Below are 25,326 nucleotides of genomic sequence, written 5' to 3'. Positions count from 1 at the left end.
AAAAACATAGTTTTAAGTTTCAAGTTCAGTGTTTTAATAATATTTGACCGAAGACAGCATTTTACCTTTGATTTTATTTCCTCCTGTAAGGCTGGTTGTCAACCTTAAAATGGCATGGCATTTAAAGTGAAGAACTGAGCGGGATAAGAGGTCAAAGGAGCTAGCTGGTGTTTTCTGGACCTGGCAACATATTCATATGTCATGGTCGTAATTACAAAATAAAATTCTGTCTTACAAAGTCACCTCCATCGTGTTGGCCAGTGAACCCAATCTGTGACAGGGCACCAGGGCCTCATATCAGACAGCTGCCAATGTTCCTGCCCTCTGACTTCCAACTGCAGACATCCAGACCACAACACTGATAGCCTCCACATCCTGCGGTTTCCCATAAACAGCAACTGCCCACAACACAGAGAATATGAAATTCTGTTGCTAAAATGTCATAGCTTATAGATTTTACAAAGATTTATTCTTCCTGAAATGTCACATAAACACACACTTGCCCATTTACACTCTATTGTGCATGTACACGTTCAGGCTACAGGAAAGCAAGGCGTGCGTCCAGCTTATGTGACAGAACAGCGATCAGTCTGGGGAGAAGCTATGTTTTGTATCTGACCACAAGAAGGAAGTAACAATTAGAATTAATGAGGGGGAAAGTCTAATTTACTGTTTTTTAAAGGTCTGATGCGGATGCAAGAATTAATCAAAGCTCCAGCAAAGTTCAACTTGAAGATCAAGATCCGCCAGCTGACGCCGGGTAACCAGGATGCTCGACCGCTGCTTAAGGAACTGAAGAAAGACAAAGAGTTTTTTATTCTTTTTGATTGCTCCTATCGCATGGCTGCTGAGCTCCTTAAGCAGGTCTGTGCAGTACTTTATCTAAGATTCATTTCAGTAGTTTATTTGTTTAGACCACGTATTTTACATCACATTTATTTATCTTTTGGGGGACAGGGTAGGGGACAGTGCTCCGTGCACTGATTCCTACATACAGAGAGCTGAGATCATCTTGCATATTTAATAACAACCCATTTCTGCTGTCCTGGTACTTGCTGGGTTTCTCACACTACATTTGTATTATTTGCTTGTGTTGTTTCTGTATCCATTGTCTATTATTAAGTAATAATCAATTTGTTTCTTTTTTTTTATCCAGATCCAGGTTTTGGTGTCAATCTTACAGAAACAGAAACTTAGAAAAACTTTTATTGTCTTTTTTATTCAGCTTCAGGGAATTCAGCTATTTAATTCATACCTAAAGACTGATAAATTTGATGAATACTCTTAAAAAATGCATGATACATTTTATGTGCTGTGCAAGAGAAAAATTACCTGCCAAATTACTTTGTTATCAAGCTCCTACATTAGCTGCAGCACTGGAGAAATCATGATATTTAAAAAAAAAAAAATTGTTTGGCAGTTTCTTTTTCTTACTTTATTTTTTCCTTTGTTGCAGCTTTCATCAATGGGAATGATGACAGAGTACTACCATTTTTTCTTTACAACCTTGGTGAGTTAGAAAAATGCACAGCTAAAGTTTTATTATAGTTTTTTAAGGTGATAGTAGGCAAATAAGTAAAATAAAGATCTGGGTATTCATTTTTCCTTTAACTGGCTTTTTAAATTTACTGGTTACACCTTGAACCAGTCCTTACATGTGTACATAACAGCACATCCTTCCTGCTATCTTGCACCTTTACCTTCATCTTGCGTCTCTTGCAGGATTTATATGCCTTGGATCTAGAGCCATACCGCTATAGCGGGGTCAACATGACTGGTTTCAGACTGCTGAACATTGATGACCCTTGGGTAGCATCTACAATGGACAGGTGGGCCATGGAAAGACTTCAGGGTCCCAAACAAGAAAGTGGTCTGATGGATGGAGTCATGACCGTAAGCCCTGTTGCTGTTATTTTACATAACAAACACCTGCACCTGCAAAAAGCCACATCTGTTCTATAAGCTGCATCATACAGTTGCAAACAAAAAAGTATGAGCTAACATGTAATGCTTTTTTAAGCTTAGTAAGAATTGAAATGCTGATTTTCTCAGTTATATTCATTTCATCGTTATAGCCAAACATTATATGTTTTGCACATTTTCCCAGAGGAACTTTTAGAGTTTTTAGAGCATTTTTATCTGCAAAACCTGCTCTCTTGGTTTCATAATTTAGCTGTTTACAACTGACGTTTAAGTGCAATTTTATTACACAAAAAACAACTTTCTCTCACTGCATCCTCTACAGACAGACGCAGCTTTGATGTATGATGCCGTGTACATGGTTGCTGTCGCGTCCCAGCGGGCCACTCAGATGACCGTCAGCTCCCTGCAGTGTCACCGCCACAAGCCTTGGCGCTTTGGTCCACGCTTTATGAACCTTTTTAAAGAGGTCAGTGTTAGATAAGTTATTGGGAACTTAAAAAAACATGCAAGATCAGCAGCACGGCTTAAGGAGCTTCAATTGCCTTTAGCCTAAACACGATGCATTTTTGATGCATGTTTGTAACAGATGCCTCAGATGCAAACATAAAAATTTACCAAAACTGGGTGTCAGATCATTTCTTCTGATATAATATTTTATAGGTCCCTTCTGACAGTCCACGCTTTGCCTCTGAAAGCTCGCAACATGAAAATACACGGTATTTATGTACTTATAAGTTTAAAGCGTGCGGCTCAGCCCAACAGTCAGACTTGATGCCTACAGACAGAAATGAGGCCTTTGATGCACGAGTGTTTTGATCTCTTAAGTCTTAAATCCAGCAGAGGACCGTTGCCTGCCACGGAGAAGGAACATTATCATTCAGTCCCCTCACTCATATTTTCCTCTTCATGCCCCCGTCTTCCTTCTCTCACACTTTTTCTTTATCTTTTCGTTTTTTCCCCCAGCATCTTAGTGGCTCTCCTCTTCAGCTTTTCATTTTGTTTTCCACTGCTCATTTTTTGGAGCATCTGTCCTCATGTGCTATTCATCACTTGATAATAGCCTTTTCGGGGGTGGGGGGTGGGGGGGGACCCCATAGTGATATTTCTCTCACTACACTCAATTAAAAAGCACTGCTGATGACAAGAGAGCACAGAATATGAGGACACAGCTTTTATTTCAGTGACAGAAATTAAATCCTGGGCACTTTAACCCAAATGTTATCACTCTCCTCTGGCTATTGTGTGTGTTTCTGTGGATCAAATGAGCATATTTCTATTTGACATGTCTGAACACTTTTTTTCTTAGTCAGCTTTAATCAGGAAACACAGAACAAAGAGCCACATTGCACACTTTAAATGTTTTAGACATGTCCGTTTCTACAGTTGTGTGTTTTTTGTTGAATTTCTTTGAATGATGCTAGCAAATTACACTTCTGGCATGCATCAAAAGATTGTATTCAGTTTTTCTCATTATAAATAAGTAAAAGGTGGAGTGAACTTACTTTAACTTAGTTTAGTTTGTATTTTTAGTACGCAGTTAGAGAAAAGGTTTGGGTAGATCAGAGAAAAATGTGGATTTTTGTGGATTTTGGCCCCAAACAGATGTTAAAAAAGAGTTTTTTGAGCTCTTTGGCCACAATCAACAAAAGTAGGTTTGTGAAAAAACAAAGGGGAGAAGAATTTGTCAGAAGGACAAAAATATTATGCTTTGGGGTTGTGAGGCAGCCTGAGGCACAGGAAACAGTACAGAGATAGAGGGAAGAAGGGATTCTACTAAATATGAGTAAATTCTGGATGCAAATGTGTAGTCGGTGAAGAAAGTGAAATGAAAACAAGGTTGTCTGACAGGACAATGATCTAACACAGACCTCAGACTCCACCATCAACTACTGCTAGAAACACAAGCTGAAGCTTTTGGAGCAGTTCTTACAGCCCCATGATTGAACAAATCTGTGGGTAGATCATAAACCTGTTGTTCCTAATAGACAGCCCTAAAAATATCTCAGCACTTGACGTGATCTGCAAGACAGACTCGCAGACAGTTCCTAAAAAGGCGACACATTATATGGTTGCATGTGGTGCAATTATTTTTAATGTTTGTGAAATAAAAAGGAACAGTCCATTAACATTTCAATTTGAAGTGCTTTAGCTGTAGGGTTTATATTTGTTCTCCTCTCTAATAAAAAAGAGGTGCCAGATGTACCTCCATCGCAGTCTGTCAATAATCAGGACAAACAAGAAAAGAATGGTATACATGCAAAGCAAAGGGAATCATCCAATATGAAGTATATTCAGAAAAAGGTAAAAGATTTTTGTTTTTATTTGATTAAGCAAGAAAAAAATGTATGCATATAATTGCTTTGGCTATTTTAAACAAAAGCTTTCATGCGTATTGAGACTATACAACCTGCTGATCTTCACTTGTTGTGATCCAGTGAGCCTTCAAGCTTCCTCTCTTCTTGCATGGACCTCCTTCACTTCTCCTGCAAGCAGCCTGTTCTAGAGTCCGACTTCCAAAGGTCTGGATAGACGAGGAACTCAGATGGTCTTCCAATTCTCCGTAAATCTCTCTCTCTCTGCCTCTCCCCTTTTTGTAGGCACAGTGGGATGGACTGACAGGGCACATTGTTCTTAACAAGACAGATGGCCTGAGGAAAGACTTTGATTTGGACATCATCAGCCTCAAAGAGGACGGCATTGCCAGGGTGAGCACAGAGGCCTGGAACAGCCAATTACAACGCTCTCATGCTGCTTTCGCACTGGCTTATTCGTTCCATTAGGGCATGTGTTTGTGTTTGTGTATATGAGAGACAGAGTGAGAGCGAGAGCTGATTAGTCATTTAGTTTTCTGTACTTACATCCTTTTAAAACACACTTACTAGTTGTTTTAGATTGTCCAGCCATGAATATTAATAATGCTGCACTAACTGATTATTAATTTCCACGCTGTCTGTGCTTCACGTTGCTCTCATCACAATTCCTGAAGGGTGTTGTGGAGGGCGGAAGTCGCCTCACAAAAAGGTGGATCGAGGTTTGTGCCAGTGCCTTGTTTGGTGGAAGCCTTTGCTGTTTGCCCCCTCTTCTTGTTTGCCCTACTCTCACTCTACATGCCGTGCACCTTGCTGCTCCCTGCCTTGTCAACTTTGTCTCTCTTCACTGATTTTGTGTGCAGCAATGCCATGTGTTTGACGTTTCAGTTTTTCCCCTGTTTGGGTATAGGCATTGCTCTGACACTTGTCAAAACTTTCAGGAAAAAAAGTACAAATTTACTTTGTTTAAATGCATATAGCTGTACCTCCATTAGGATTAGGAAGTAAGTCCTGCAATTTCACGTTCTTTAATGGCAGGAAAGACGTAAGCAAATATATAAAAATAGCTCTCTGTCAGCTACTAAGCTATAATTTGCTTCGCTATTAGATTGCCTTCATGCGTACTTTAATGGAAGTCATTCAGGTTACACTCAGTAAGGGCCACATGTTTTTGAAAAATGAAATTTCCGGAATTTTTTCTTCTGAGCACCACTAAAGAGGATTCTAAATCACATATTCAAAGTGCAAACTTTAAGCTTTAATTCAAGAGGTTTAACAAAAATATAGAATTAAAAATGTAGTAATTAAAACTGTTTTTATACATAGTCCCTTCATTTTAGAAAGATTAAATATAATTAAACAAACCAACATAACTGTAAATATAAAGGTTGTTTCTAACATCTGATGAAAACACAATGATGAAAATCATTTGCAATCAACAATTGCCTAAAATCTAGAATTCAATTCAGCTTTATTTCTATAGGCCCAATTCACAACAACAGCTGCTCAAGGAGCTTTATATTGTAAAGACCCTACAATATTTAAACGAAAGAAACGCCAATAATTATATCATCCCCTATGAGCAAGCACTTGGCAGTAGCGGGAAGCTATTTTTCTCTTCCCATCATTCTGGTATAAATACATCTTTGTTTTATTTGTCCAAATAATTTGTTTCACAACTGTGCAGGCCCCTTTAGATGTTTTCTTGCAAAGCCTAATCTGGTCGTCTTGCTCTTGAGTGTCATAGATGGTTTGCACCTTTTTGTAAAGCCCGTGTATGTAACGTTATACCTACCCGCCTTTAGGGTGTTTTTGACTTGGTTTGATGTTGTGAAGGGATTTTTCTTAATCTTGGAAAGATTTATGCTATGATCCACTTTAGTAGTCTTCGGTGGTCTTTCGGGGCTTTTGGTGTAGCTTGTCAGTGCCTTCTTTTTAAGAATATACCAGGTTGTTAATTTGACCACTCGTTAAGTTTTCGCTATGTTTGCAATGTTTTTTCAGCCAAATGATGGACTCCTTCACTTCACTTGCATTAACACATCTTTGGACCTCATATTGAGAGTTCAAGTGACCAGTTACCAAATACAAGTGAAGCACTTTGAATCAACTCTAGATTTTTAACTTGTCATGGAACAATGAGGGAACAGACCTCACCTGGTCATGAGACTGGGTTGTCATTTGTCCAATTAGGTTTCAGTTTCTGAACATGGGACACAATGTATAAAAATGGCTGTAATTCCTAAACAGCTAATGTAATACTTTGGTTAAACTTCTTGAATTGAAGCTCAAAGTCTGCACTCCACTGTGGTGCTCTACAGAGGCGAAAACACAAAAATGTGCCATTGTCCAAATACCTTTAGATTTATTTGTACCAAAAAGAATCTGATAAGCATAAGCAACACCTCATCTCAAGTTTAAAAACTTTAAATCTATAAAAGGAGTAGATTTACTTTCCTGGCCTTTGATTGGCACAAAGAGCAGAGTTATAACACCCTCCAGTGCACTGATTATACAACAAATCAACTTCGTAACTCCATCCAGATTCCTTTCTAGTTTAAATTAAGTTCAATTTTAACAGCAATTATGCAAAAGCAATGCTTTGATGATTGAAAGAGCGAATGTTCGATTCATTCATAGCTTCTGCGTCTGTCTCTGTTGTCAGACAGGTATGTAGGCAGGCAGGAACTGCCAATTTGCAAAAGCTCTGATTTATTTGTAGTTTTAATTCCATTCAATACCTTCAGTCCTCAAAAGCCTCACCTCAGAGGAAATGCCACTATATAGTAAGCACATCACATAAATTGCCTGGCTTTATGGTAATAAAAAATGAATTATCAGTCCATTGCAGTTGTGTTAGTTCTTGGGCACTGGAGTGTTAAATACACTCTGAAGAGGATGATGAGACAAAACATAGTGAAAGTCTCTTGAGGAAAAAAAAGTATTTTCTTTTAAAGTTGTTATTTTTCCCTGAAAATATATTTTTTTCTCCTCAGCTTTCTTGGCCTGGCTTACTAAGTCTGTGGTAACGGTTTTCCACTCTGATTTGGTTCTGGATGAGGATGAGCGTTAGGATTCACAGATAACATTTTCCTCACAGCATATATGAGCCAATTCATGTCAGTTTTTATAGCACACTTAGTTGTTGGGAGCTCCTCTGGTGTACACGATAAAATTGCAAGGCTATACACAGAAAATCCATGACTCGGGGGTTTTAAAGATGCTGGCTGCATGCGGTACGGATGTCCTAGGCTATATTTTAGGATTAATTTCATTGACTTGGCTCGATTGCTCTTTTACCTAAACTTCAAACTGTGCAATCATACTGTTGATATTCGACAGAGGAGAAGCAGCCCTCTACAACAGCATGTAACACAAGCTAAATGATGCAAGACCAAACAATTTTAGACCAAAATACTCTCCACATCTTTAATATTCTCACTCTGACAAATTATCTTTGAGATTGAGGACAATGCAATTAATTCAATCCATCCCACTCACAGTGTTCCTCATCTGCAGTGTCCACAGAAAAGACAGATTTATGGACTCCTTCGCAGAGTGGTCCCTTGCAAAAAGTAACTCGGTGGAGATATGGAGTGCTTTTAGCGAGGTTATAAGTGAACACATTTTCCATCAGTCGGACTTGGTTAACAGAATAAGACAGAGTGTAATGAAGAGTGAAAAGCATTTCATCTTTTGGAATAGGTAATCCCACCCAGCCATTTTCAGAAAAATAAATTGTAAAAATAAGATTGTACCTTCTGCAGAGCTCAGTTTAATAAGAGGTACCGATGCGTTCACTTCTCTTCATCCTCTTAGGCAGTGAATGAACGGAGAGGGCATTGTTTCTGAATAAAAATACCAAAAGGCACATTTTTGTTCACAGAATGACTCGCCAGAGGAGAAAAGCTTATCTGGCACTTGCTTTAGTTCTATTAACAATAAGGCCTAATAATTTAATGTTCTTAGCTTCATTCCAGACCTGTCATGACCTTTGTTAAAGCAAAGGGAGTTGAAAGGTTAAAAAAAATCCAGCTGCCAGACATCTGTTGTAATCTGATAACTGTCTGGATTATGCCGCCTGGTCTGATGATTAAGACAATCTCATTCACAGTTACCATGTTGTCCTCTCTTCCTCCCAACCCTATCTACCCTTCTTCTTCTCTTGACTGCTGGTGTAATTTCCCTTTCTCCACTACTTATTTAAGTTTACTAACTGAAATTTTTTTTAATTAATGTTTGGTTTTGATATTTTTTTTTTGTAGTTATTAGAAAAAAATGGTCAGAAATGTAATAAATCCAAATTAATGCAAAAATAATTTCCCAAAGCCCAGCGTAATATCCTCAGATGTCTTTTCATGTAATGCTTTTCATCATTTAATTTCATGATCACATAAACAAAAAAGACAAAAAAATCCCAACAATTCTTATTGTTTTTGTTTTTTTATCTAAGATGAAGCATAATTGTTAATTTTAATTAAAAATGACTTTTTTGTCACGCTGCTAGTCAACTAATTGTTTCAACTCATTGTTAAAATGACAACATGGAGAAAAATAAATTGTTTAGCAGTTACTGGATGGTATTGTTGTAACACGTTTGCACTGTAGTTCTTCTATTCAGTATTATATATTTATATATTTAAACTGGGCTTCCCTTTTGCTGTCAGCAGCAGTTATTTCAGGTTAAAGTAAAGGAAGTATTTCAGTAACATATTCAGTACTGTGCAAAGGTCTTGATCCGTCCCACATTCCTTTATGTTCTTTGTATTGAAACATGTTCAAACATGGAAATAAAACAGGACCAGCGTTTTTATAGTTCTCCCAAACTTAAAAATCAATTCTTGATACGACCACCTTTATTCTTCAACACGCAGCCTGAACTCTCTTAGGAAAGCGCTTTTGTAATTTTTTGTCTTAAGGAATAGTTCTCCAGGCTCCATTATAGATATTCAGAGTTCCTTGGATGTCGGCTGCACTTTATTCTATCTCTGTCAACATGATCCCACACTGCTTTAATAATGTTGAGGTCCGGGCTCTGGGGAGGCCAATCCATAACCGATAGCGCTCCATTGTGTGTTTTTCTATCCAGTTTTGATTTTATGGCATGGCTTCATCTCTCAGCATGAATCATTGTCATGCTGGAAAATGAACAGTATATGGATCAAATGGGGACCCAGATGGATCTCTCAGGTCCTGTGTCAGGTCTTAGCTGGATTTCTTTTCCTATTATTTAAGGGAAGAAATAATGCTCATCTTCTGTAGAAAGCTCCTAGGTCTGCCACATCTTCTTTTGTCTTCTCCTTTTTCATCTGATAGCTTTTTGAGAATCAAGTTGTTGGAAAAATACTATTTTATATCTTTCAAACTGTGTTATCTTTAGCATTTTTGTAGCTAAACATTAGAAATGGAAACACATGGTATGTTTTTGCAACAAGCTGATGGCGCCTAAAGATATAATTTAAAATGGGTTCTTTGCTCATATGTATGCTATGTGTATACACAACACTGGTTCATCCCTTGAGTTAGGTGTCATTTTTAATGCTTGAATGATTCATAGGTCAGTGTTAAGTGGATAAACCAACAACAAAAATAATTTATCTAAAAACAGTCCGGTACAAGGACTGCACTGAAAATGAGTGAAAAAGCAGCCAATGTCCAAAGAAACTTTAAAAGACCCTCAGAAAGCCTGGAGAACTATTCCTCAAGACCACCTTTTATAAAAAACTGCTCAAAAGTCAAGCTTCTAGGATGCAAAATACAAAGAAATGAGGGGGTGGCTCAAGACTTTTGCACATCACTGAATGCTACTCAAATACGAGTGCTAACTGATCCAATAATTGTCATAATGAAATTGTTGTACTCAAAATCTGTTTGGTCCAAACTGCTCCTTCAGTTTCATATTTGCTGTATATAAAATTAAATTTTTTAGCTCTTTGCCCAAAATCATCAGAGCAAAGCTCAGCAAAGGGAAATGCTGTAGAATAGTGAATGAAGCAGAAAGTTGAAAAGGAGGCAGTGTCAGGTCTTTAAACCTTTATACTTCTTTTTCATTTTTCTGTTCGGCGAATCAGAAAATATGATTAATATGCGGTGTGTCAGAGCAAGTTCTATTTTCCCATTAAGATCTGGAGATTAAATCAACTTCGTTATTCTTTATTTTTCTGAAATAAGTGGAGTAATCAGTCAGCTTATTTTCCTGCACAGGTGATCGCTAATCATACAAACAGCGTTGTTTAAAGCTTAAACAGAAGTAAAGGTCTATACGCTGCAATTTTGTCAGTCTTACACAGAGACTCCACAAGGTGTCAAATGTAACATCCTGTGTTTGATCAAAGGAGCAAATGTGGTTCAATAATTCTGAAGCCCTGTTTGCTTTTGCAGATTGCTGTGTGGAACTCGTACAGGGGGATGAACCTGACGGAGGAGTCCAGGCGAGACAAGAATAACAATGTGACAGACTCTCTGGCTAACAGGACTCTCATTGTCACCACAATACTGGTGAGTAGGAAGGTTAAACAGAGGACAGCATAGAAAGAAGAAGGGAAGCACATGTGAGATATGGTTAATTTAGATAGGGGGAACAATAGATGGGAATGCAATGAAAAAGGAGAAGGATACAAAGACGGAAAGTGGTGTTTAGGAGATGTGGCTGCACAGTTTTTGTCTCGTTTTGTCAGCACAGAGCGAAGCCGATTCTTTATTAATCACGTCCATAAAATAATTTGCACGTGCTCATGCAAAGGATCTTCAAGCTAAAATAACAAAACTAGTTCATTTAGGATACTAAACATAAAAAAGGGTCAGAATAAAGAATATACCATAAAAAGATAAATACATTGTTTTGTTTTACACAGGAAAATCCTTACGTGATGTTGAGAAAGTCAGACAAGGAGCTGGTTGGGAATGATCGCTACGAAGGCTACTGTCTGGACCTTTTGAAGGAGCTCTCAAACATCTTGGGTTTTACGTATGAAGTCAGACTGGTGGCTGATGGGAAATATGGAGCCCAGAATGATAAAGGAGAGTGGAACGGGATGGTCCGGGAGCTGATCGACCATGTGAGTTACTAGATAAAGTGTAAACCCCTCAAATTAAATTGGCAAATAAAGTAGAGTAACGTTTTCCACAGTTGTTTGCAGGCCTTGTTTAAAGACCAGTACAAGCTTCTTTCTTTGATAAAAAAATCAATGCTCCCTCTGACTATATTAACAAGGCTTCTAACAAAAAAAGCTATCTGACCAGAGTTATGAGCTATAAATAAATATTACATTGCTTTCTAACAGTTTTCTCAAGTAAAGAAAATCTTTTAACGAGGTGTATTCATCATGTGAATACTGATGCACCGATGAGAGCCCTTGAACAGTGCTCACTTTACCTGCAGTGGGTTACTTTTGTTTGTTTTTTTTTAGGTTGCAGACCTTGCTGTGGCTCCCTTAACCATCACCTATGTCAGAGAGAAAGTTATCGACTTCTCCAAGCCCTTCATGACCTTAGGCATCAGTATCTTGTACCGGAAACCTAACGGCACCAATCCAGGCGTGTTCTCATTTCTTAATCCCCTGTCTCCGGACATCTGGATGTACGTGCTGCTGGCCTGCACAGGGGTCAGCTGCGTCCTCTTTGTGATTGCCAGGTGAGAGGATGCACTGATGCTTGAGGGGACGAGCTGAGGTGTGATGAACTGTCCAAAGCCCCAGCTCAGCTTTGCCACACTCTTCTTTGGTTACTAAGGAATGCCACCACAGAGCTTTTTAGAACAATAAAAAGTGGGCGAGCCTGACAAGAATCACAAATCAGCTGTGATCTTTTGGCTCGGCTATATTTTAGCAAATTTCTGCTACTCAGAAATAACGGAGAGTGTGCTTTTAGCCATCAGCTGCCAGAGTGGATTTGATTGTGGCTGTTAAGTAGCTGGGAGTAATTGCAAACTCTCCACCTTTTTCTACGGTAGTACGAAAAAGAAATCTGCCAGCTGGTTGCACCTTGCAACCTGTAAGTGAAAATGTGAGACTCAAAACGCGTGTTTTGCATTCTGTAAAAGTGCAGATTGCACTGAAGCACTAATGGAAGCCTGTTTTAATGTGAACTGCATGACTGAATTATGATTACCTGCAGCACACTGGTTCCGTACTTCTTTTAATCTCGCTTCCTTTCTGTCGTTGTCTTGCAGGTTTACTCCTTACGAGTGGTACAACCCACACCCGTGCAACCCGTCCTCGACTCTAATTCAGAACAATTTCACTTTACTCAACAGTTTCTGGTTTGGAGTTGGAGCGCTCATGCGACAAAGTAAACTCTTATTTTTATATAGTCGGTTGATGAAATTACTTGTATGTTGACTGTCAAATTAACAAAATGCTTTGGTATGTACGGTGTCTTTGACAATCATGCTGGCAAAACGTGCATTTACCAACATGTGTGTGCTTTAAAATTTTTATACTATTAGTGTGTCTCTGCAGTCAGATCAAATCGGAGGCCACCTGGATATTATTAATTTGGGGCTCTATAATCATTGACTCACTTTGGAAACAACCTTCACTGCAGTTTTTGGTAGTTCTGCAGTGGCTTTGTTTTTCCCCCAAAAAATAATAACCTAAAAATATTTGTGCATTCTTAAAAATTTTGTCAGTTTATTGTTTTGGTTTTCCAAAAAGCGATTGTGGCTCAAGAGTTGGGAGTTTGCCTTGTAATCGGAAGTTTGCCGGTTCGAGCCCCGGCTCGGACAGTCTCGGTCGTTGTGTCCTTGGGCAAGTCACTTCACCTACTGGTGTTGGCCAGAAGGGCCGATGGCGCGATATGGCAGCCTCGCTTCTGTCAGTCTGCCCCAGGGCAGCTGTGGCTACAACTGTAGCTTGCCTCCACCAGTGTATGACTGGGTGTGTAAAGCGCTATATAAATCCAGGCCATTTACTTGTATTTTTGGTGCTTTTTTAAAATATGGTTTTCTGCTCAGACAGATTTGATCTCACTCTTTATACACTATGTACCCAGCAGCACACAGCAGACAGACAGTTAGCACAAAGATGGTGAACATAACAAGAAACATCAGTTAAATGTTTGATTTAAATTTATCAGGTTAGGACACAAACACACACAAACCAAAAATGCTATTGTTTAAAAAGTTTAAACTTTACTAATAGAAGCAGAAAGAACTGGGGTCTTACTGCAGAGCTACAGTAGCTCTGCTCTGCTGTGAGCTGTTTAATGCCAAACATCAATATTTTCCTCCTATTTTCTTTGAATGCCCTTTCCATGTATCCTGGCTCCAGTTCACATGAATTGCATCCAAACCCTATTATAAGAATTATGTTGCACATCATAGAGACTTTGTCTCTCTAAAGGCAGGAGATTTGGGCAGGCAAAGTCCGACGTGCCTGATTGAGTGGTCAGCAAACCTACTGACAATATCAGCCGAGTGCAAGCCAAGTGTAACTATAAGTAAGCTATGTGTGTAATTTGTTAGCTCTTTAGAAAGGCAGAAAATGAAGAGATGAGCAAGTGGGGCTCATTTTGGATTCGTGCAAATTTCAATGTTGGTTTATTTTCTTATCTGTAAATCAGATTGCCGATAAAGCTTTAATTAGATGTCTCCTGCTGCACTGATTCCCTTTCAGCATTTATCAAAAAACAAGCTCAGGCAGGTTTTATACTCTCCGCACTGTAAGCTGCATATGCACTGACTGTATTCTGCATATGAGCTTTTTAATGCTGTGGGTTCTTCTCTAGAAGCACATTTAGGGATTCTTTTCACTCAGAGTGAATAAAAAAACGAGCACAGATGAATCCAAACCTCAAACCCTAAAAGTGGCAAATGTATTCTCCAGTTATCTGAATATGTTTTCCCCAATTTCCTTCAAATAAAAATATAAAGCACTGTAATAACACCTGTTATTATTCTAGTTTCACTATTCTGATATTAACAAATAGATTCCTGCATTATCAACATGTTTCTCACTCTCCCTTTCTTAAACCTTTACCACATGTGCTCGTTCTTAACCCCTTGGTTCTGTTTTCCGTGCTTCCAGGCTCAGAGTTGATGCCTAAAGCTCTATCCACACGTATAGTTGGTGGCATCTGGTGGTTTTTTACCTTGATCATCATCTCATCCTATACGGCCAACTTGGCAGCCTTCCTCACAGTGGAACGAATGGATGCACCCATTGACTCAGCAGATGACCTGGCAAAGCAGACCAGGATTGAATATGGTGCAGTTAGGGATGGATCCACTATGACTTTTTTCAAGGTAAACCTGCTGTAGTGTCTAGTATGAGGCTTTTAGAAATATGTGACGCAATACGTATTACATTATATAATCTGTCTTTCAAGGGCTTTTCTCTCTCTTTATGTTTGTATTAAGCTGTTGGTCCTGTGAAAGTACTATATGGTGACGAACTGAATATGTGGTAATGCTGCTGGAGAGGAAAGTGATTTTTCACACTGAATGCAAACCATAGATATTTGATTTTTGCATCCTTTAAGAAAATGTTTTGTTATCTTTCAGTAAAACTAAGTGCTTGCAAAAGGCTGTTTGTCCATCCATTTATTTTTTTTCCATTTCTCTCCAATTCGGGGTTGCATGCGGGCAGCAGGCTACACCAACTGTGCAAAAAGCAGGATACACCCAGGACAGGTCACTGTTGGTTAATCACAGGGAGACAAAGAACCATTCATATCTATTGCCAGTTATCCTAATGAGCATGTCTGTAGATTGTGGGAGGAGGCCAGAATCCCCAGAGAAGATCGTCAGCTGGTCGGTGGATTCAAACCCAGGATGTTATTGCTATGGGGTGACAGTTCACCCCATAGCAATAACATCCATAGCAATATTTCATATTTCTTAAAACTATGAGGTTTTAATATATTTAAATACATAACTCAGGAGTCACAGTACCAACCAAAATTAACATCAGCCATTGGGCATAGCCTTAGTGCCTCAACACTAAATTTGTAATTTACCTTTGTCAAAATGAGTTTATTACAGTTTCTCAAAATAATTCACGGGAACAGATACTTCTTAAAATCATATAATTTCCTTTCTGTATCGTCCTGCATTTTTGCCAAAATTCTGTTATAATGAAAATAAATAAAAATAAATAAATAAATTCTTTCATGGCTGGTGATGTGAATCCATCAAGAAGGATTGTATGATGGGAAATGGAGAAGATGCATATCGAGAATTTGGGAGTGTCTGTGTTGAAGTATACGGTAATTTGTGAGTTCCTATTATATAATGCATTAGTGTACTAGTGTCCTTGGGTGGGCTGTCACTTCCTTGCCTCACAGCTACCCTCGCTCTGTGCCTCCTGTGGCTCAGCAGGGGTGATCCATGCACGGCTTTATCCTCCCAGATTGCAGCCAGTGATTATGGCTGCCTCGATAGGAAGAAGCAGGCTGTGTTGATGGCTTGAACAAATTGAATCAGCTGGAGGAGATTTAGAACACAGCTGTCCCATTTTCTCTGACTGAGCAAAGCGAAACACACACTCACACACATCGACTGAGACTCCCGCTGAAACACAGTCCCACACAGCTTGCTTGTTAAACTTGTATGCATTTATGGAAGTGTTGAAATCCAGTTAAGCAAATATAACTGCGCTTGTGTAGACACAAACGCACAAAGTCTATTTTAAACACTGTACACTTTTTATTAACTTTTGGCTGCTTTGCTCCTTAGAAATCAAAGATCTCCACTTATGAAAAGATGTGGGCCTTTATGAGCAGCAGGAAGAACACCGCTTTGGTTAAGAACAACAGAGAAGGTATCACCCGCGTCTTGACAACAGACTACGCCATGCTGATGGAGTCCACCAGCATCGAGTACATCAGCCAGAGGAACTGCAACCTCACACAGATTGGGGGTCTCATAGACTCCAAGGGCTATGGAGTAGGAACACCTATTGGTAGGATGAACAAGAAAGATGTTTATGCCTCAACATCATCTTTGTCACCTAGCTCCGAATGAAAAGCCCCTGAAAAAGTAAAGAAAAAAGTCATGTAGAGTCACATATTTTGAATTGAAAACTCCATGTGTTTGACATATTTCACTGCAGCAAGACTCATTTCTTATTAAATAAATATATCAATTAAAGCAAGCCATAGACAATTACTGCATATTTTCAAGCACAACAAATTAAATTCTGATTAAAAGATCCTGGTGGTCTTATTTTACTAGAGAATATTTTTTTATAGAAGCGTCTGTAAATGAATGTTTTGCATGAGAGATAGAAATTTTTATTTCATTAGGAATTTGCATATTTTTCTCAGGAGTTCAAGTACAGAGCAGCTACCCTTTATCCTCAAAATGCAAATACCCTTCCATCAGAAAGCTCTGCCAGCTGTAAGGCTTTAGGCCAGTTTGTTAGAATTTGAACTGGAAGCAAGTCAACCTCTGCACTTGATGTCAGGACTGTTGGATGTTTACTCAAGCAACACTTAATATATATATCTCTTTCTTCTATTATCAAGATGCAAAGGTATTGCAACTGATGTAGGTTTGAAACCCTCCGTCAGAGATTCAGGCTTATTTGATAACAGCAAGCCAACCTGACAAGCCTGTTAATTTTCACTCTGCTGCTCCTGTAGAAAACATTCTGCATTGTTGAAAATATTAAAGGCCACCACAGAATGGAGGAGCATCTGTAGCATAGTATGACAGAGAGGGCCAATAAACAGAAAGCCTCCCTGGGTAGTTAAGTTGGCATTAACTGTTCTTGTACAGGATTTTTCTAATCCAGTCCAGTTTGATGTTGACCTATTATTTCTCTGAATTCAGTTTTACTTCCCTGCTGGCCAAAAAAGCACAAAAATGAGATGTGCATAGAGTGGTAAAAGCAAGAGAAATGACAAACCATTATCTAGGAAGGCCAGACCAGGACCAGTCTCTCTAAATACTTTTTTGCTGTTGTAGTGGAGTGTAGTGGTTTAGTGTGTTTGGTAGGATGTTTTTTTCAGAGCACGGGAACTCGGTACATGGTCAGGTTTAGGTTAAAGACATCCTTAAGAGATAAACACAGATGAGCGGCTCACTGCTTTAGGCTAAATCCCTCAGAGCAGAGGCAGCTGTGCCCACGCTGTGCTAACAAGTTTGTCCATTCAGCGCTTTTCTCAACTGATCAATAGGCTCTGATGGAGTGAAAGTTGTGTATGAGTGTGGAAGTATAGTAGGAAAAGAGGGGGGATGCAGAAAATAACAGGAAATAGTGATTATATCTCAACAATGTAAGCAACACAGTTCACCCACACACACACACACACACATGCGTGTGTGGATATATCAAAGACTGTCGACTAGTTTTACTCAATAAAAATGTACAAAACTCTGTATACTGCAATGTAAGCTCCAACAAGGCAAAACAACAACAGAAAGGACAAACAAGGAAAAAAGTCTCCTTAACATCTTCCAGAGCTGGTCAACCTGAAAAGCCCAGTGTAGTACAGACAAAATAGTTATTCTGGGAAATCTTGTGTGCAGCCTGTAGCCATGTTCCTTCTTTCTTCGCAAACTAAACACAACTCTTTTGCAGCACTTCTCACAGGCCAAAAGGTGTGACACACTGTTCTCGCATGCAAAAAATACCTTCCAAATTTAGCGGCTGGAGAAAGAAAGATATTGGCAGTGTTTCGTTTTTAGAATTTTTAGTGTCTTGTCATCTCAAACGCGTAGGAAAATAAAATAAAAATGTGCACAGTCTCACAGTCTCATGCAAGTGGTGACTGCCATCATGTTCACATGCATGTGGGTGGAGTTGCAGCTAATTGTTATTATTATTCCTGTTCTGCTCATCAAATTATGGTGAATCAGGTGGAAAATAATCTTCATCACTTAGTATTACAGACTTGGATCACTCACATAAATCCTGCTTTAACATGAGAATGTGCCCTCCCCATCACATAGGAATGATTTTTTTAAAGGGCAGACGAAGCACATGCAGGACATGTTTTGACTTGCATGTGACATATTTTTTCCACTTGCATGTTATGTCTGCAAGGTTATGACTGAGTCTTATGTCACATAAAAGTAAGGCTCCAGTTCTGGGGACTGTTGCTGTTTTTGAAAAAAAAAAATACTACTTCAGAAAAACACAATAAATATTTATATCCACTTTAATAGCATGGATATTTAATGCTAGATAATGGTATTCGTCAACAAATAATAATGAGCAAATAGTGGCATATAAATGTAGTGATGTAAACTGTAAAGATTGACTTTAAAAACTTTTTTCTACCCTCCCTCTCACCAGGTTCTCCTTACAGGGATAAAGTGACCATTGCCATCCTTCAGCTCCAGGAGGAAGGGAAGCTGCACATGATGAAAGAGAAGTGGTGGAGAGGAAACGGCTGTCCAGAAGAGGACAACAAGGAAGCCAATGCCTTGGGCGTGGAAAACATTGGCGGTATCTTCATTGTCCTGGCTGCCGGTCTGGTTCTCTCTGTGTTCGTGGCCATTGGAGAGTTCATCTACAAGGCCCGCAGGAACGCCGACATAGAGGAGGTAAGTGAGGTGATGCTATAAACTGCTGTGTGATGATGCAAAATGACCAGATTACAGGTTACATTTTGCTCTGAGTAGAGTTTTTTTTGTTTGTTTGTTTTTTGTTTTTTTTTAGAAAAGACCTAGTTTTTCTGTAGATCGTTTAAAAGCAGAAGTGATTAACGTCTGGAAGTATGCACTGACAACGAGCAAAATTTTGTTCAGTACTCATGCGTGTTGGAAGTTATGTTTTTTTGTTGAAATCATTGGCTCATCTGAGTGATATTACTCAAATTAAAATTTGCAATTGCTGCTGGTGTCTTGGCCAGACAGTCATTAGAATGATTTGTGACTTATTGCTTTGACACAGTGAATGCTGGGTTTTGATAGAACTAGAAATTGCAGTCAACTAAAACACAAAGGTCTGTGTGGGGTGTTTTTTTATATACTACAAATATCAGTACTGGATTATCCTTCAGTTCACATGATTTTAATCTTCTTTTTGGAGGTAACAAATATATTTTTCAAGAAAAGCATACCATTTCACACGTAACAAAGGCAGTATTATATCATGAAAGATCAACAATGCCATGCGCATGATTCGTGTTTTCAGTCTGCCTTATTTTTCTTTCTTTCATGTTGTTTCCATATTGTTATTTATTATCAGAATATTTTTTTTCAAGTTTTTCTGTGTTATCTTTTCTCATCCATCCCTTTTTTTTTCTTTGCATCAGGCATTTTGTTTCTTTTATGGGGTGCAGTCTCGTCAGTTTCAGCGCCGTGGCTCCACCTCCTCCTCTGGCACTTCCTTATCTACAGATCTAGAGAGTGGCAGGCTACTGGGCGATGACACTGAGTAGCCATGACAACACAAATACAACACATGCTCACTCTTATTGATAGGTTTGTAACCGGGTGTCCTTCTCCCTGCCACTGTTCCCAAAATATGCCAGCATAGCTAAACCTTCAACCTTCAGCTTCACCTAATCCTTAATCATTTCTATAGTTGACCCTTTTTTCCTTCAGCGTGTACCTGCAAAGTGCTTGTTTATTTCCAAAATGCTCCCACCACCCTCCCTCATGCAGAGCTTAATAAAATTATATAGTTCTCTTGAAACTTAACAGTACAATTTCAGTAGTTGGGTTTACAGTACTTCCAAGTGGTTTCTGTGCAGAGGTGGCATCGTGCTGGCGTGTCTCCATAATGACTTGCCCTCCCCTCTCATTTGTATGCTGTTTCTTATCTGTAAGGAGCAAATTAATGATTAGAGCCTTAAAATACAGCCTCCGTTCCAGAAAGCACTCAAAATATTTGCACATTTTTGGTAATGTGGAGTCTAAAAATCCTAAAAATTCAATATAGCTTTAAATTATAGCAACTAGTTTTACAATGTGCATTAAGTGTGGCACATAGGGGAGACCGGGGATAGTTGTAACGTGGGTCAGTTGTAAGACTTCCAATTTCTCCAATCAGGGCTAAGTTTCAAATGATGTGATTCATCCTGTACATGCCCAATTCAGTTCTTCTATCACATGTGAAAAATTAGCACATTTTGGCAAACACAGACAATCTAAGAAGATAAATAGTAATTTTTTTTAAAACTTTATTTCAATGTTTAATAGCATTATCTGCTTTGCAGTTAAACTCATCAAACTTAAATCATGTTATTTGTATGTCTATGGGGATATATTCTGTGTAGGTCTTTAGTGCTAATGTTTTAGCCGTTGGCTGTAATGTTAGCTAGTTCATGGCTATAGGAGTCTGGGTCATTTGTAAAAGCAAAAGTCTGGGTTAGTTGTAACAATAATGCAAATGTTACAACTTACCACACTACTACTTTAACTTATATTAAACAAGTTGGGGCAATGACATCAGCAGAGAGGTTCACTGGTCACCTTTGTATATGCGGTTAATGCCATTGGCAACACAATTCCTCCAATGTTTGTGCTCCCACGCATACGTTATGCAGACCACTATGCAGTAGGAAGTATTGGTAGTGGAAATAAATCAGGATGGGTGCGAGAAACAGATATCCTCATCTTTCTGAAGCACTATGCAAACCACACCAAGGCCATGAAAAAAAGTATTTCTTCCCATGGACATCGCGATGGAATTGCGATACTGGTGCACAACTACATTTTTTCAGCTTCATTGTTATGTTCAAAAGTTGGTGCAAGAGTTGTAGGTTAGGCCCACTGAGCCAATGAGGCCAAACTCAAGGAAGACCAACCAAAATTAATGAAATATTCAGTTGTTGAAAATTCCATAATTTGTCTTTTTTTAGGGGTTGGAAAAGCTAGATTTCTGCATTCTGTCACACACACACACACATAGCTACATAAATGGCTCTTAAGTGCATTCAGGTGTTGAATAACAAAGATTACATGTTAAGATTTTGTCAGTATCCTTATTTCATTGCGTTACATTTCACCCCAGGATATGTTACAACTAACCCAGACTATGGGGTTAATTGTAAAATTTCACTCTTTGTGTTTGAGACCATACCATGTAATGAGTAATTGTGCTGCAGAGAAAATAGCTGCACTATTTAATAGCAGAGACATGTAAATACTTTGCATTACATTTTGAATCCACTACCTTAAAAGAGCTCCAAGCTACAGACAGAAATGTCAAAAATGTTACAACTATCCCCGGTCTCCCCTACTGATGTTTTCTTCACTCTGGTTAAGTACCCTTTCTTTTGGCAGTGTAGTCTCAGTAGACTTTTGTGTATACTCTCAATGCCTTTTGGGAAATCAAAAGATAGGAAAACTTATTTGAATATTTCCTCCTCATTAAGCTCATTAGTAGACTGGTTTGGTTGGCTGAGGTTAGGATAGCAGTGACTGAACAATGTGTTGAGTTAAGATGTCCCTTGACACAAATCCGGGGCCAGAAGTAAAGTCGTCCTTTCATTAATAACTTATATTACTGCAGAGAATTCTCAGCGAGGAAATGATGGATGGTATTGCAGAGGAAAATAATTTTCACTTTATCCCTGGACTGACCTTGTGTTCCTTTTCTTCTCTGAAAGGCAGTATGAGAGTGAATGTAATATTCAGTCAGATAAAGCAAATATTAACTACTACTGTGAATTAATAACTTTACTACTGTTACAGGGCATACAGTCGGTGCATGCAACAAGTGCATATCCTATAACCTACTTAGTAAATTGATAAGATACTTAAATTATACCAGAATGAACATTGTATTTAATGTATGCATATCCAGTGATAAATTGTACTAAGACTGATTGGGACCAAGAGTCAATAAATTAGTGTTTTCACAAGTAAAGTAAATATAACTTCTTCTTTTTTTTTTTTTTTTGTTGTGATCAGGTACGATTTTGCTTTTACAACTAGTCACCAAAAAACTTGAATTGTCAGTTGTTCAGGTCAAAAAAGAAGAAGTTTTTTCTGGTATTCATAGGAAACCCATACTAGATCAAGAAGCCCGAAGCCCAAGGATGGAACAGGAAGGTTTTCTTCTATGTTGTGAAGCTCAGCAGATAAAAACTGGATGACTTTCTGCTGTGAATTATGATTTCATGGGCACGTCATCCAGAGTAGGGCAAAATAAAAGGCAAATAACTGCGATTGAAGATTAATGTGTTCAATGCAATGTACTGTTCTACAGATTCAGATAAGCCTGAGGCTTTTCATTTCAGATGGCCTTCTTTTTTATAATTTAAAATGATTACCATACTATAAATCCATAGCTCCCTGCAATAGAATGCACAGCAGACACTGTGCTTTATCTCTTGTGTCAGTAATTGGTTTTCATGATGAGACAACGGAGTTTATAAATGTTTCACAACTCTTTCATAGAAAATTTACAATATATGTGAGTTTTACCATTCCTGGTCATCTGACTCAAACCAGTTCTCTAATTCATCTTCACCCAAACTCCTAGTAGCATGTATCTACTGGAAATCAGTTTATTTTGGTGTCTTAACTCCGGCCTTTAATTGTTTATCTCTCTGGCAGTGTGTGTCTTTTAGCGCCGTGATGGAAGACTTGGGGATCTCCCTGCAGTGTTACAAAGGCATCCGGAGGAGGTCACGACCTCACGGCGGTGCGAGGTCCGCTTGCATCTTCTGTCAACCCAAACGTACTTCAAAGAGGGAGGGAGCGAGACGAGATTCCAACACTTAAGCTTTGAATCAGAAAAGAAATGGAAATGCAGAGACTGGTATCTGATCATTTTCCAGTTCTCCTTTTTTTTTGTGTGGGCCACCAGCAGCTATGACGTTATTTCCTGAGCACCTGTAGACTGCTTGTGTATGGATAACGCATTAAATACTGTACCGTAAATGTAGTTGACAACACTTTAGCCTTGTATCAACATTAATAATGTTAAAACAGGTGATGACCGCAAGAATGAAATCCCTGTCATAGTGTAAACCATCGATGTTCCCTCATGGCTGTAGTTTGGGCTAAGGCGTCCGCAGAGTTGAATCTGCAGACTTTATAGAACCTCCCATCGTTTAATGACAAAAATTCACTGATTTTAACAATAAAAAGACTTTTGCATTTTTTTAAATGGTTTTAAATGATTTCTTGCTCTTGTTTCTTGCTGGCAGCAGTGTATGTGCGTTTCTTGTAGGCACACACTGAAGTAGCTTCAGAGAGGATTGCTGAGCCAACGCTGACCTGCGAAAAGAGATAACGACCTCTAACGAAAGACACAAACACACCTGCTGTTTTATAGCCTTCCAGTACCAGCATCTCAAACATCAATCCTGACACACACACACAGACGCCCGTACTCCATACAAACACCTGTGATCATGATGTCATCCCGGAGATGGATCAGAAAAAGAATATAATACAGGGAGAATGGAAGGACAAAGTGAAAAGGACGTTTTATAATGCTGTAAGCTGTAAGGAGGTCAAAGACAAACACAGTTTTTTCCTTCCCTTGAGAGTAACAGTCTTGTTTTTCAATAAGCCTCCTTTTTTTCAGCTTGTATTTGTCAAATTTGACAACGTGAGGAGAAATCGTGTCTTCCAGGAGTGACAGTAGAGCCCAGTGGATGTTTGCATGCCACAATGAGATTTGTTACATTTAAGTACATTTTAAGCTTGACATGCACGCTGCAGCAGACCCATCAGCAGATTTAGAATTTACAGCACCAAGCCTCAGACTGAACCATAAAATTAATAAAAGCCTTTATTTTGGAAATACAGAATATTCCCATTAGTATTCTTTATAAAAGCTTGGTTTTAGGGATGGAGGCTTATGACAGCTTCATTTAAATTTAATATTGTTTGACTACTGTACACATTCAGTGTGTCTTTATTCCCCTCTCTTACTCAAACAAGAGAGATGTCTCAACTGACAGGTGAGGATTATGCTGATGAAAATGTTCTTAGGAGCCTCAGCAGTATTATCTCTCAGCATTACTAACTAATTCACGCACCCCTGCTGGAACTCTACTCCTGAGGACACGGTGAAGGATACCAACTTTGACACTTGACACACATCAAACGGATACCCCGGCACAGCACTGATTAACATATGTGACAAAGTCTTTACTGACAAATCCAACTCTCATTCCCCTTTTGGTCAGTCCCCACATTACAGTAAAAGCTTCCCCATATCAACTTTTGTTCCTGTCCTTTTGGACTTTTTTTTAAGATCAAAGACTGAATAACCAGCTCTTACCCAACCTGTGTACTTTTCATGACTGTGTCCTCCTTTTACCATTTGAGGCTTTCCACTCACCTGCCCTGAACTCTAGCTGGGTGTGTGCTCTGAAGCCATCTGCTGTTCCTTTCTTTCAGTTATTGTATAAACATTACTGCAATCAGTTTTAGAGTTAACTCCAGAATATTACAAACCAAATGATAGTAAGGAAGCAATTCCAAGGGGACAGAAACTAAGACAAACTGTTAATGGATCATCTTAAAGTTTAAGTCTTGATAATGTCAGGACATTCAAAACTGACCTTCACTTCCCTGATCTTAGCAGCTAATGCAATGACATTTAAAACAGGACAGAGCACTAAATGCTGTAAATAGCTTATAAATTGTTGGAGTCAGAGGTTTTGTGCTGTCGTTTCTCTGTATGCTGGTTTGTGTGTATCCTGAGAGAATTCAACCAAGCGTTTCTTAATCTCTTCATGTAATGAGTTTTCTCTTTTTTGGTATTCAGATTAATTCTGGGATTGGGCTCAGTCCAATGTAGCGTTTGGTTGCCCCTAATCTCCTAACCCCATAATTCTTAATCAAAACCAAAGGCAGTATTTTTTTTTATCATTATCTAATCCATCACGAATGAGGCCATGGATTACAACTCCAACCTTGGCATGCTGCTAAACTGACCGTTATTGCTAAGCCAGGATGACCTCACCTGACTAATGCTCTGTTGTCTCAGGCTTAAACTCTTTGTCGCAATGATCTCAAAGCACAGAGCTCTCAACCTGTGGAGGTGAAAGAGAGATGTGGAGACATGAAGGGATTGTGGCGTCTGTCTGTTTTTGCTGTCAGTAAGTTTGAAGTTGTGGGGGAAGAAGAAAGCTGTCAGAAAGCCTTCAGAAAACAAATAAAAAAAGGTAAATTACAGAGCCTGCTGTTTTCCATTCAATGTCAAAATGGAGAAGTAGAATGCACTTTCTCTAA

General features: G+C 38.8%; 1 protein-coding gene across 3 annotated transcripts in view; it reads left to right on the top strand.

The window, feature by feature from the left end:
* grik1a (glutamate receptor, ionotropic, kainate 1a) overlaps window positions 1–23,245 on the top strand; it is a 34,462-nt gene extending 11,217 nt beyond the window's left edge. The window contains exons 4-17 of one of the 3 annotated variants that reach the window (XM_084942461.1): window positions 683–864; window positions 1,457–1,510; window positions 1,723–1,893; window positions 2,246–2,389; window positions 4,521–4,628; window positions 4,910–4,954; window positions 10,614–10,730; window positions 11,087–11,290; window positions 11,642–11,865; window positions 12,403–12,521; window positions 14,258–14,475; window positions 15,907–16,132; window positions 18,473–18,723; window positions 22,690–23,245. In XM_084942461.1, the coding sequence (XP_084798587.1) occupies window positions 683–864; window positions 1,457–1,510; window positions 1,723–1,893; window positions 2,246–2,389; window positions 4,521–4,628; window positions 4,910–4,954; window positions 10,614–10,730; window positions 11,087–11,290; window positions 11,642–11,865; window positions 12,403–12,521; window positions 14,258–14,475; window positions 15,907–16,132; window positions 18,473–18,723; window positions 22,690–22,857 (2,231 nt within the window). In that variant the 3' untranslated portion in view covers window positions 22,858–23,245. The other 2 variants (XM_084942463.1, XM_084942462.1) reach the window with 2 other exon arrangements.
* Window positions 23,246–25,326: the final 2,081 nt, after the last annotated feature.

Source organism: Perissodus microlepis, chromosome 10 (genome assembly GCF_051167445.1).
Source record: "Perissodus microlepis isolate ML-2025 ecotype Zambia chromosome 10, ASM5116744v1, whole genome shotgun sequence".
NCBI lineage: Eukaryota > Metazoa > Chordata > Actinopteri > Cichliformes > Cichlidae > Perissodus > Perissodus microlepis.
Note: the sequence above shows the minus strand (reverse complement) of the source record. Positions and strands in the feature narration are given on the sequence as shown.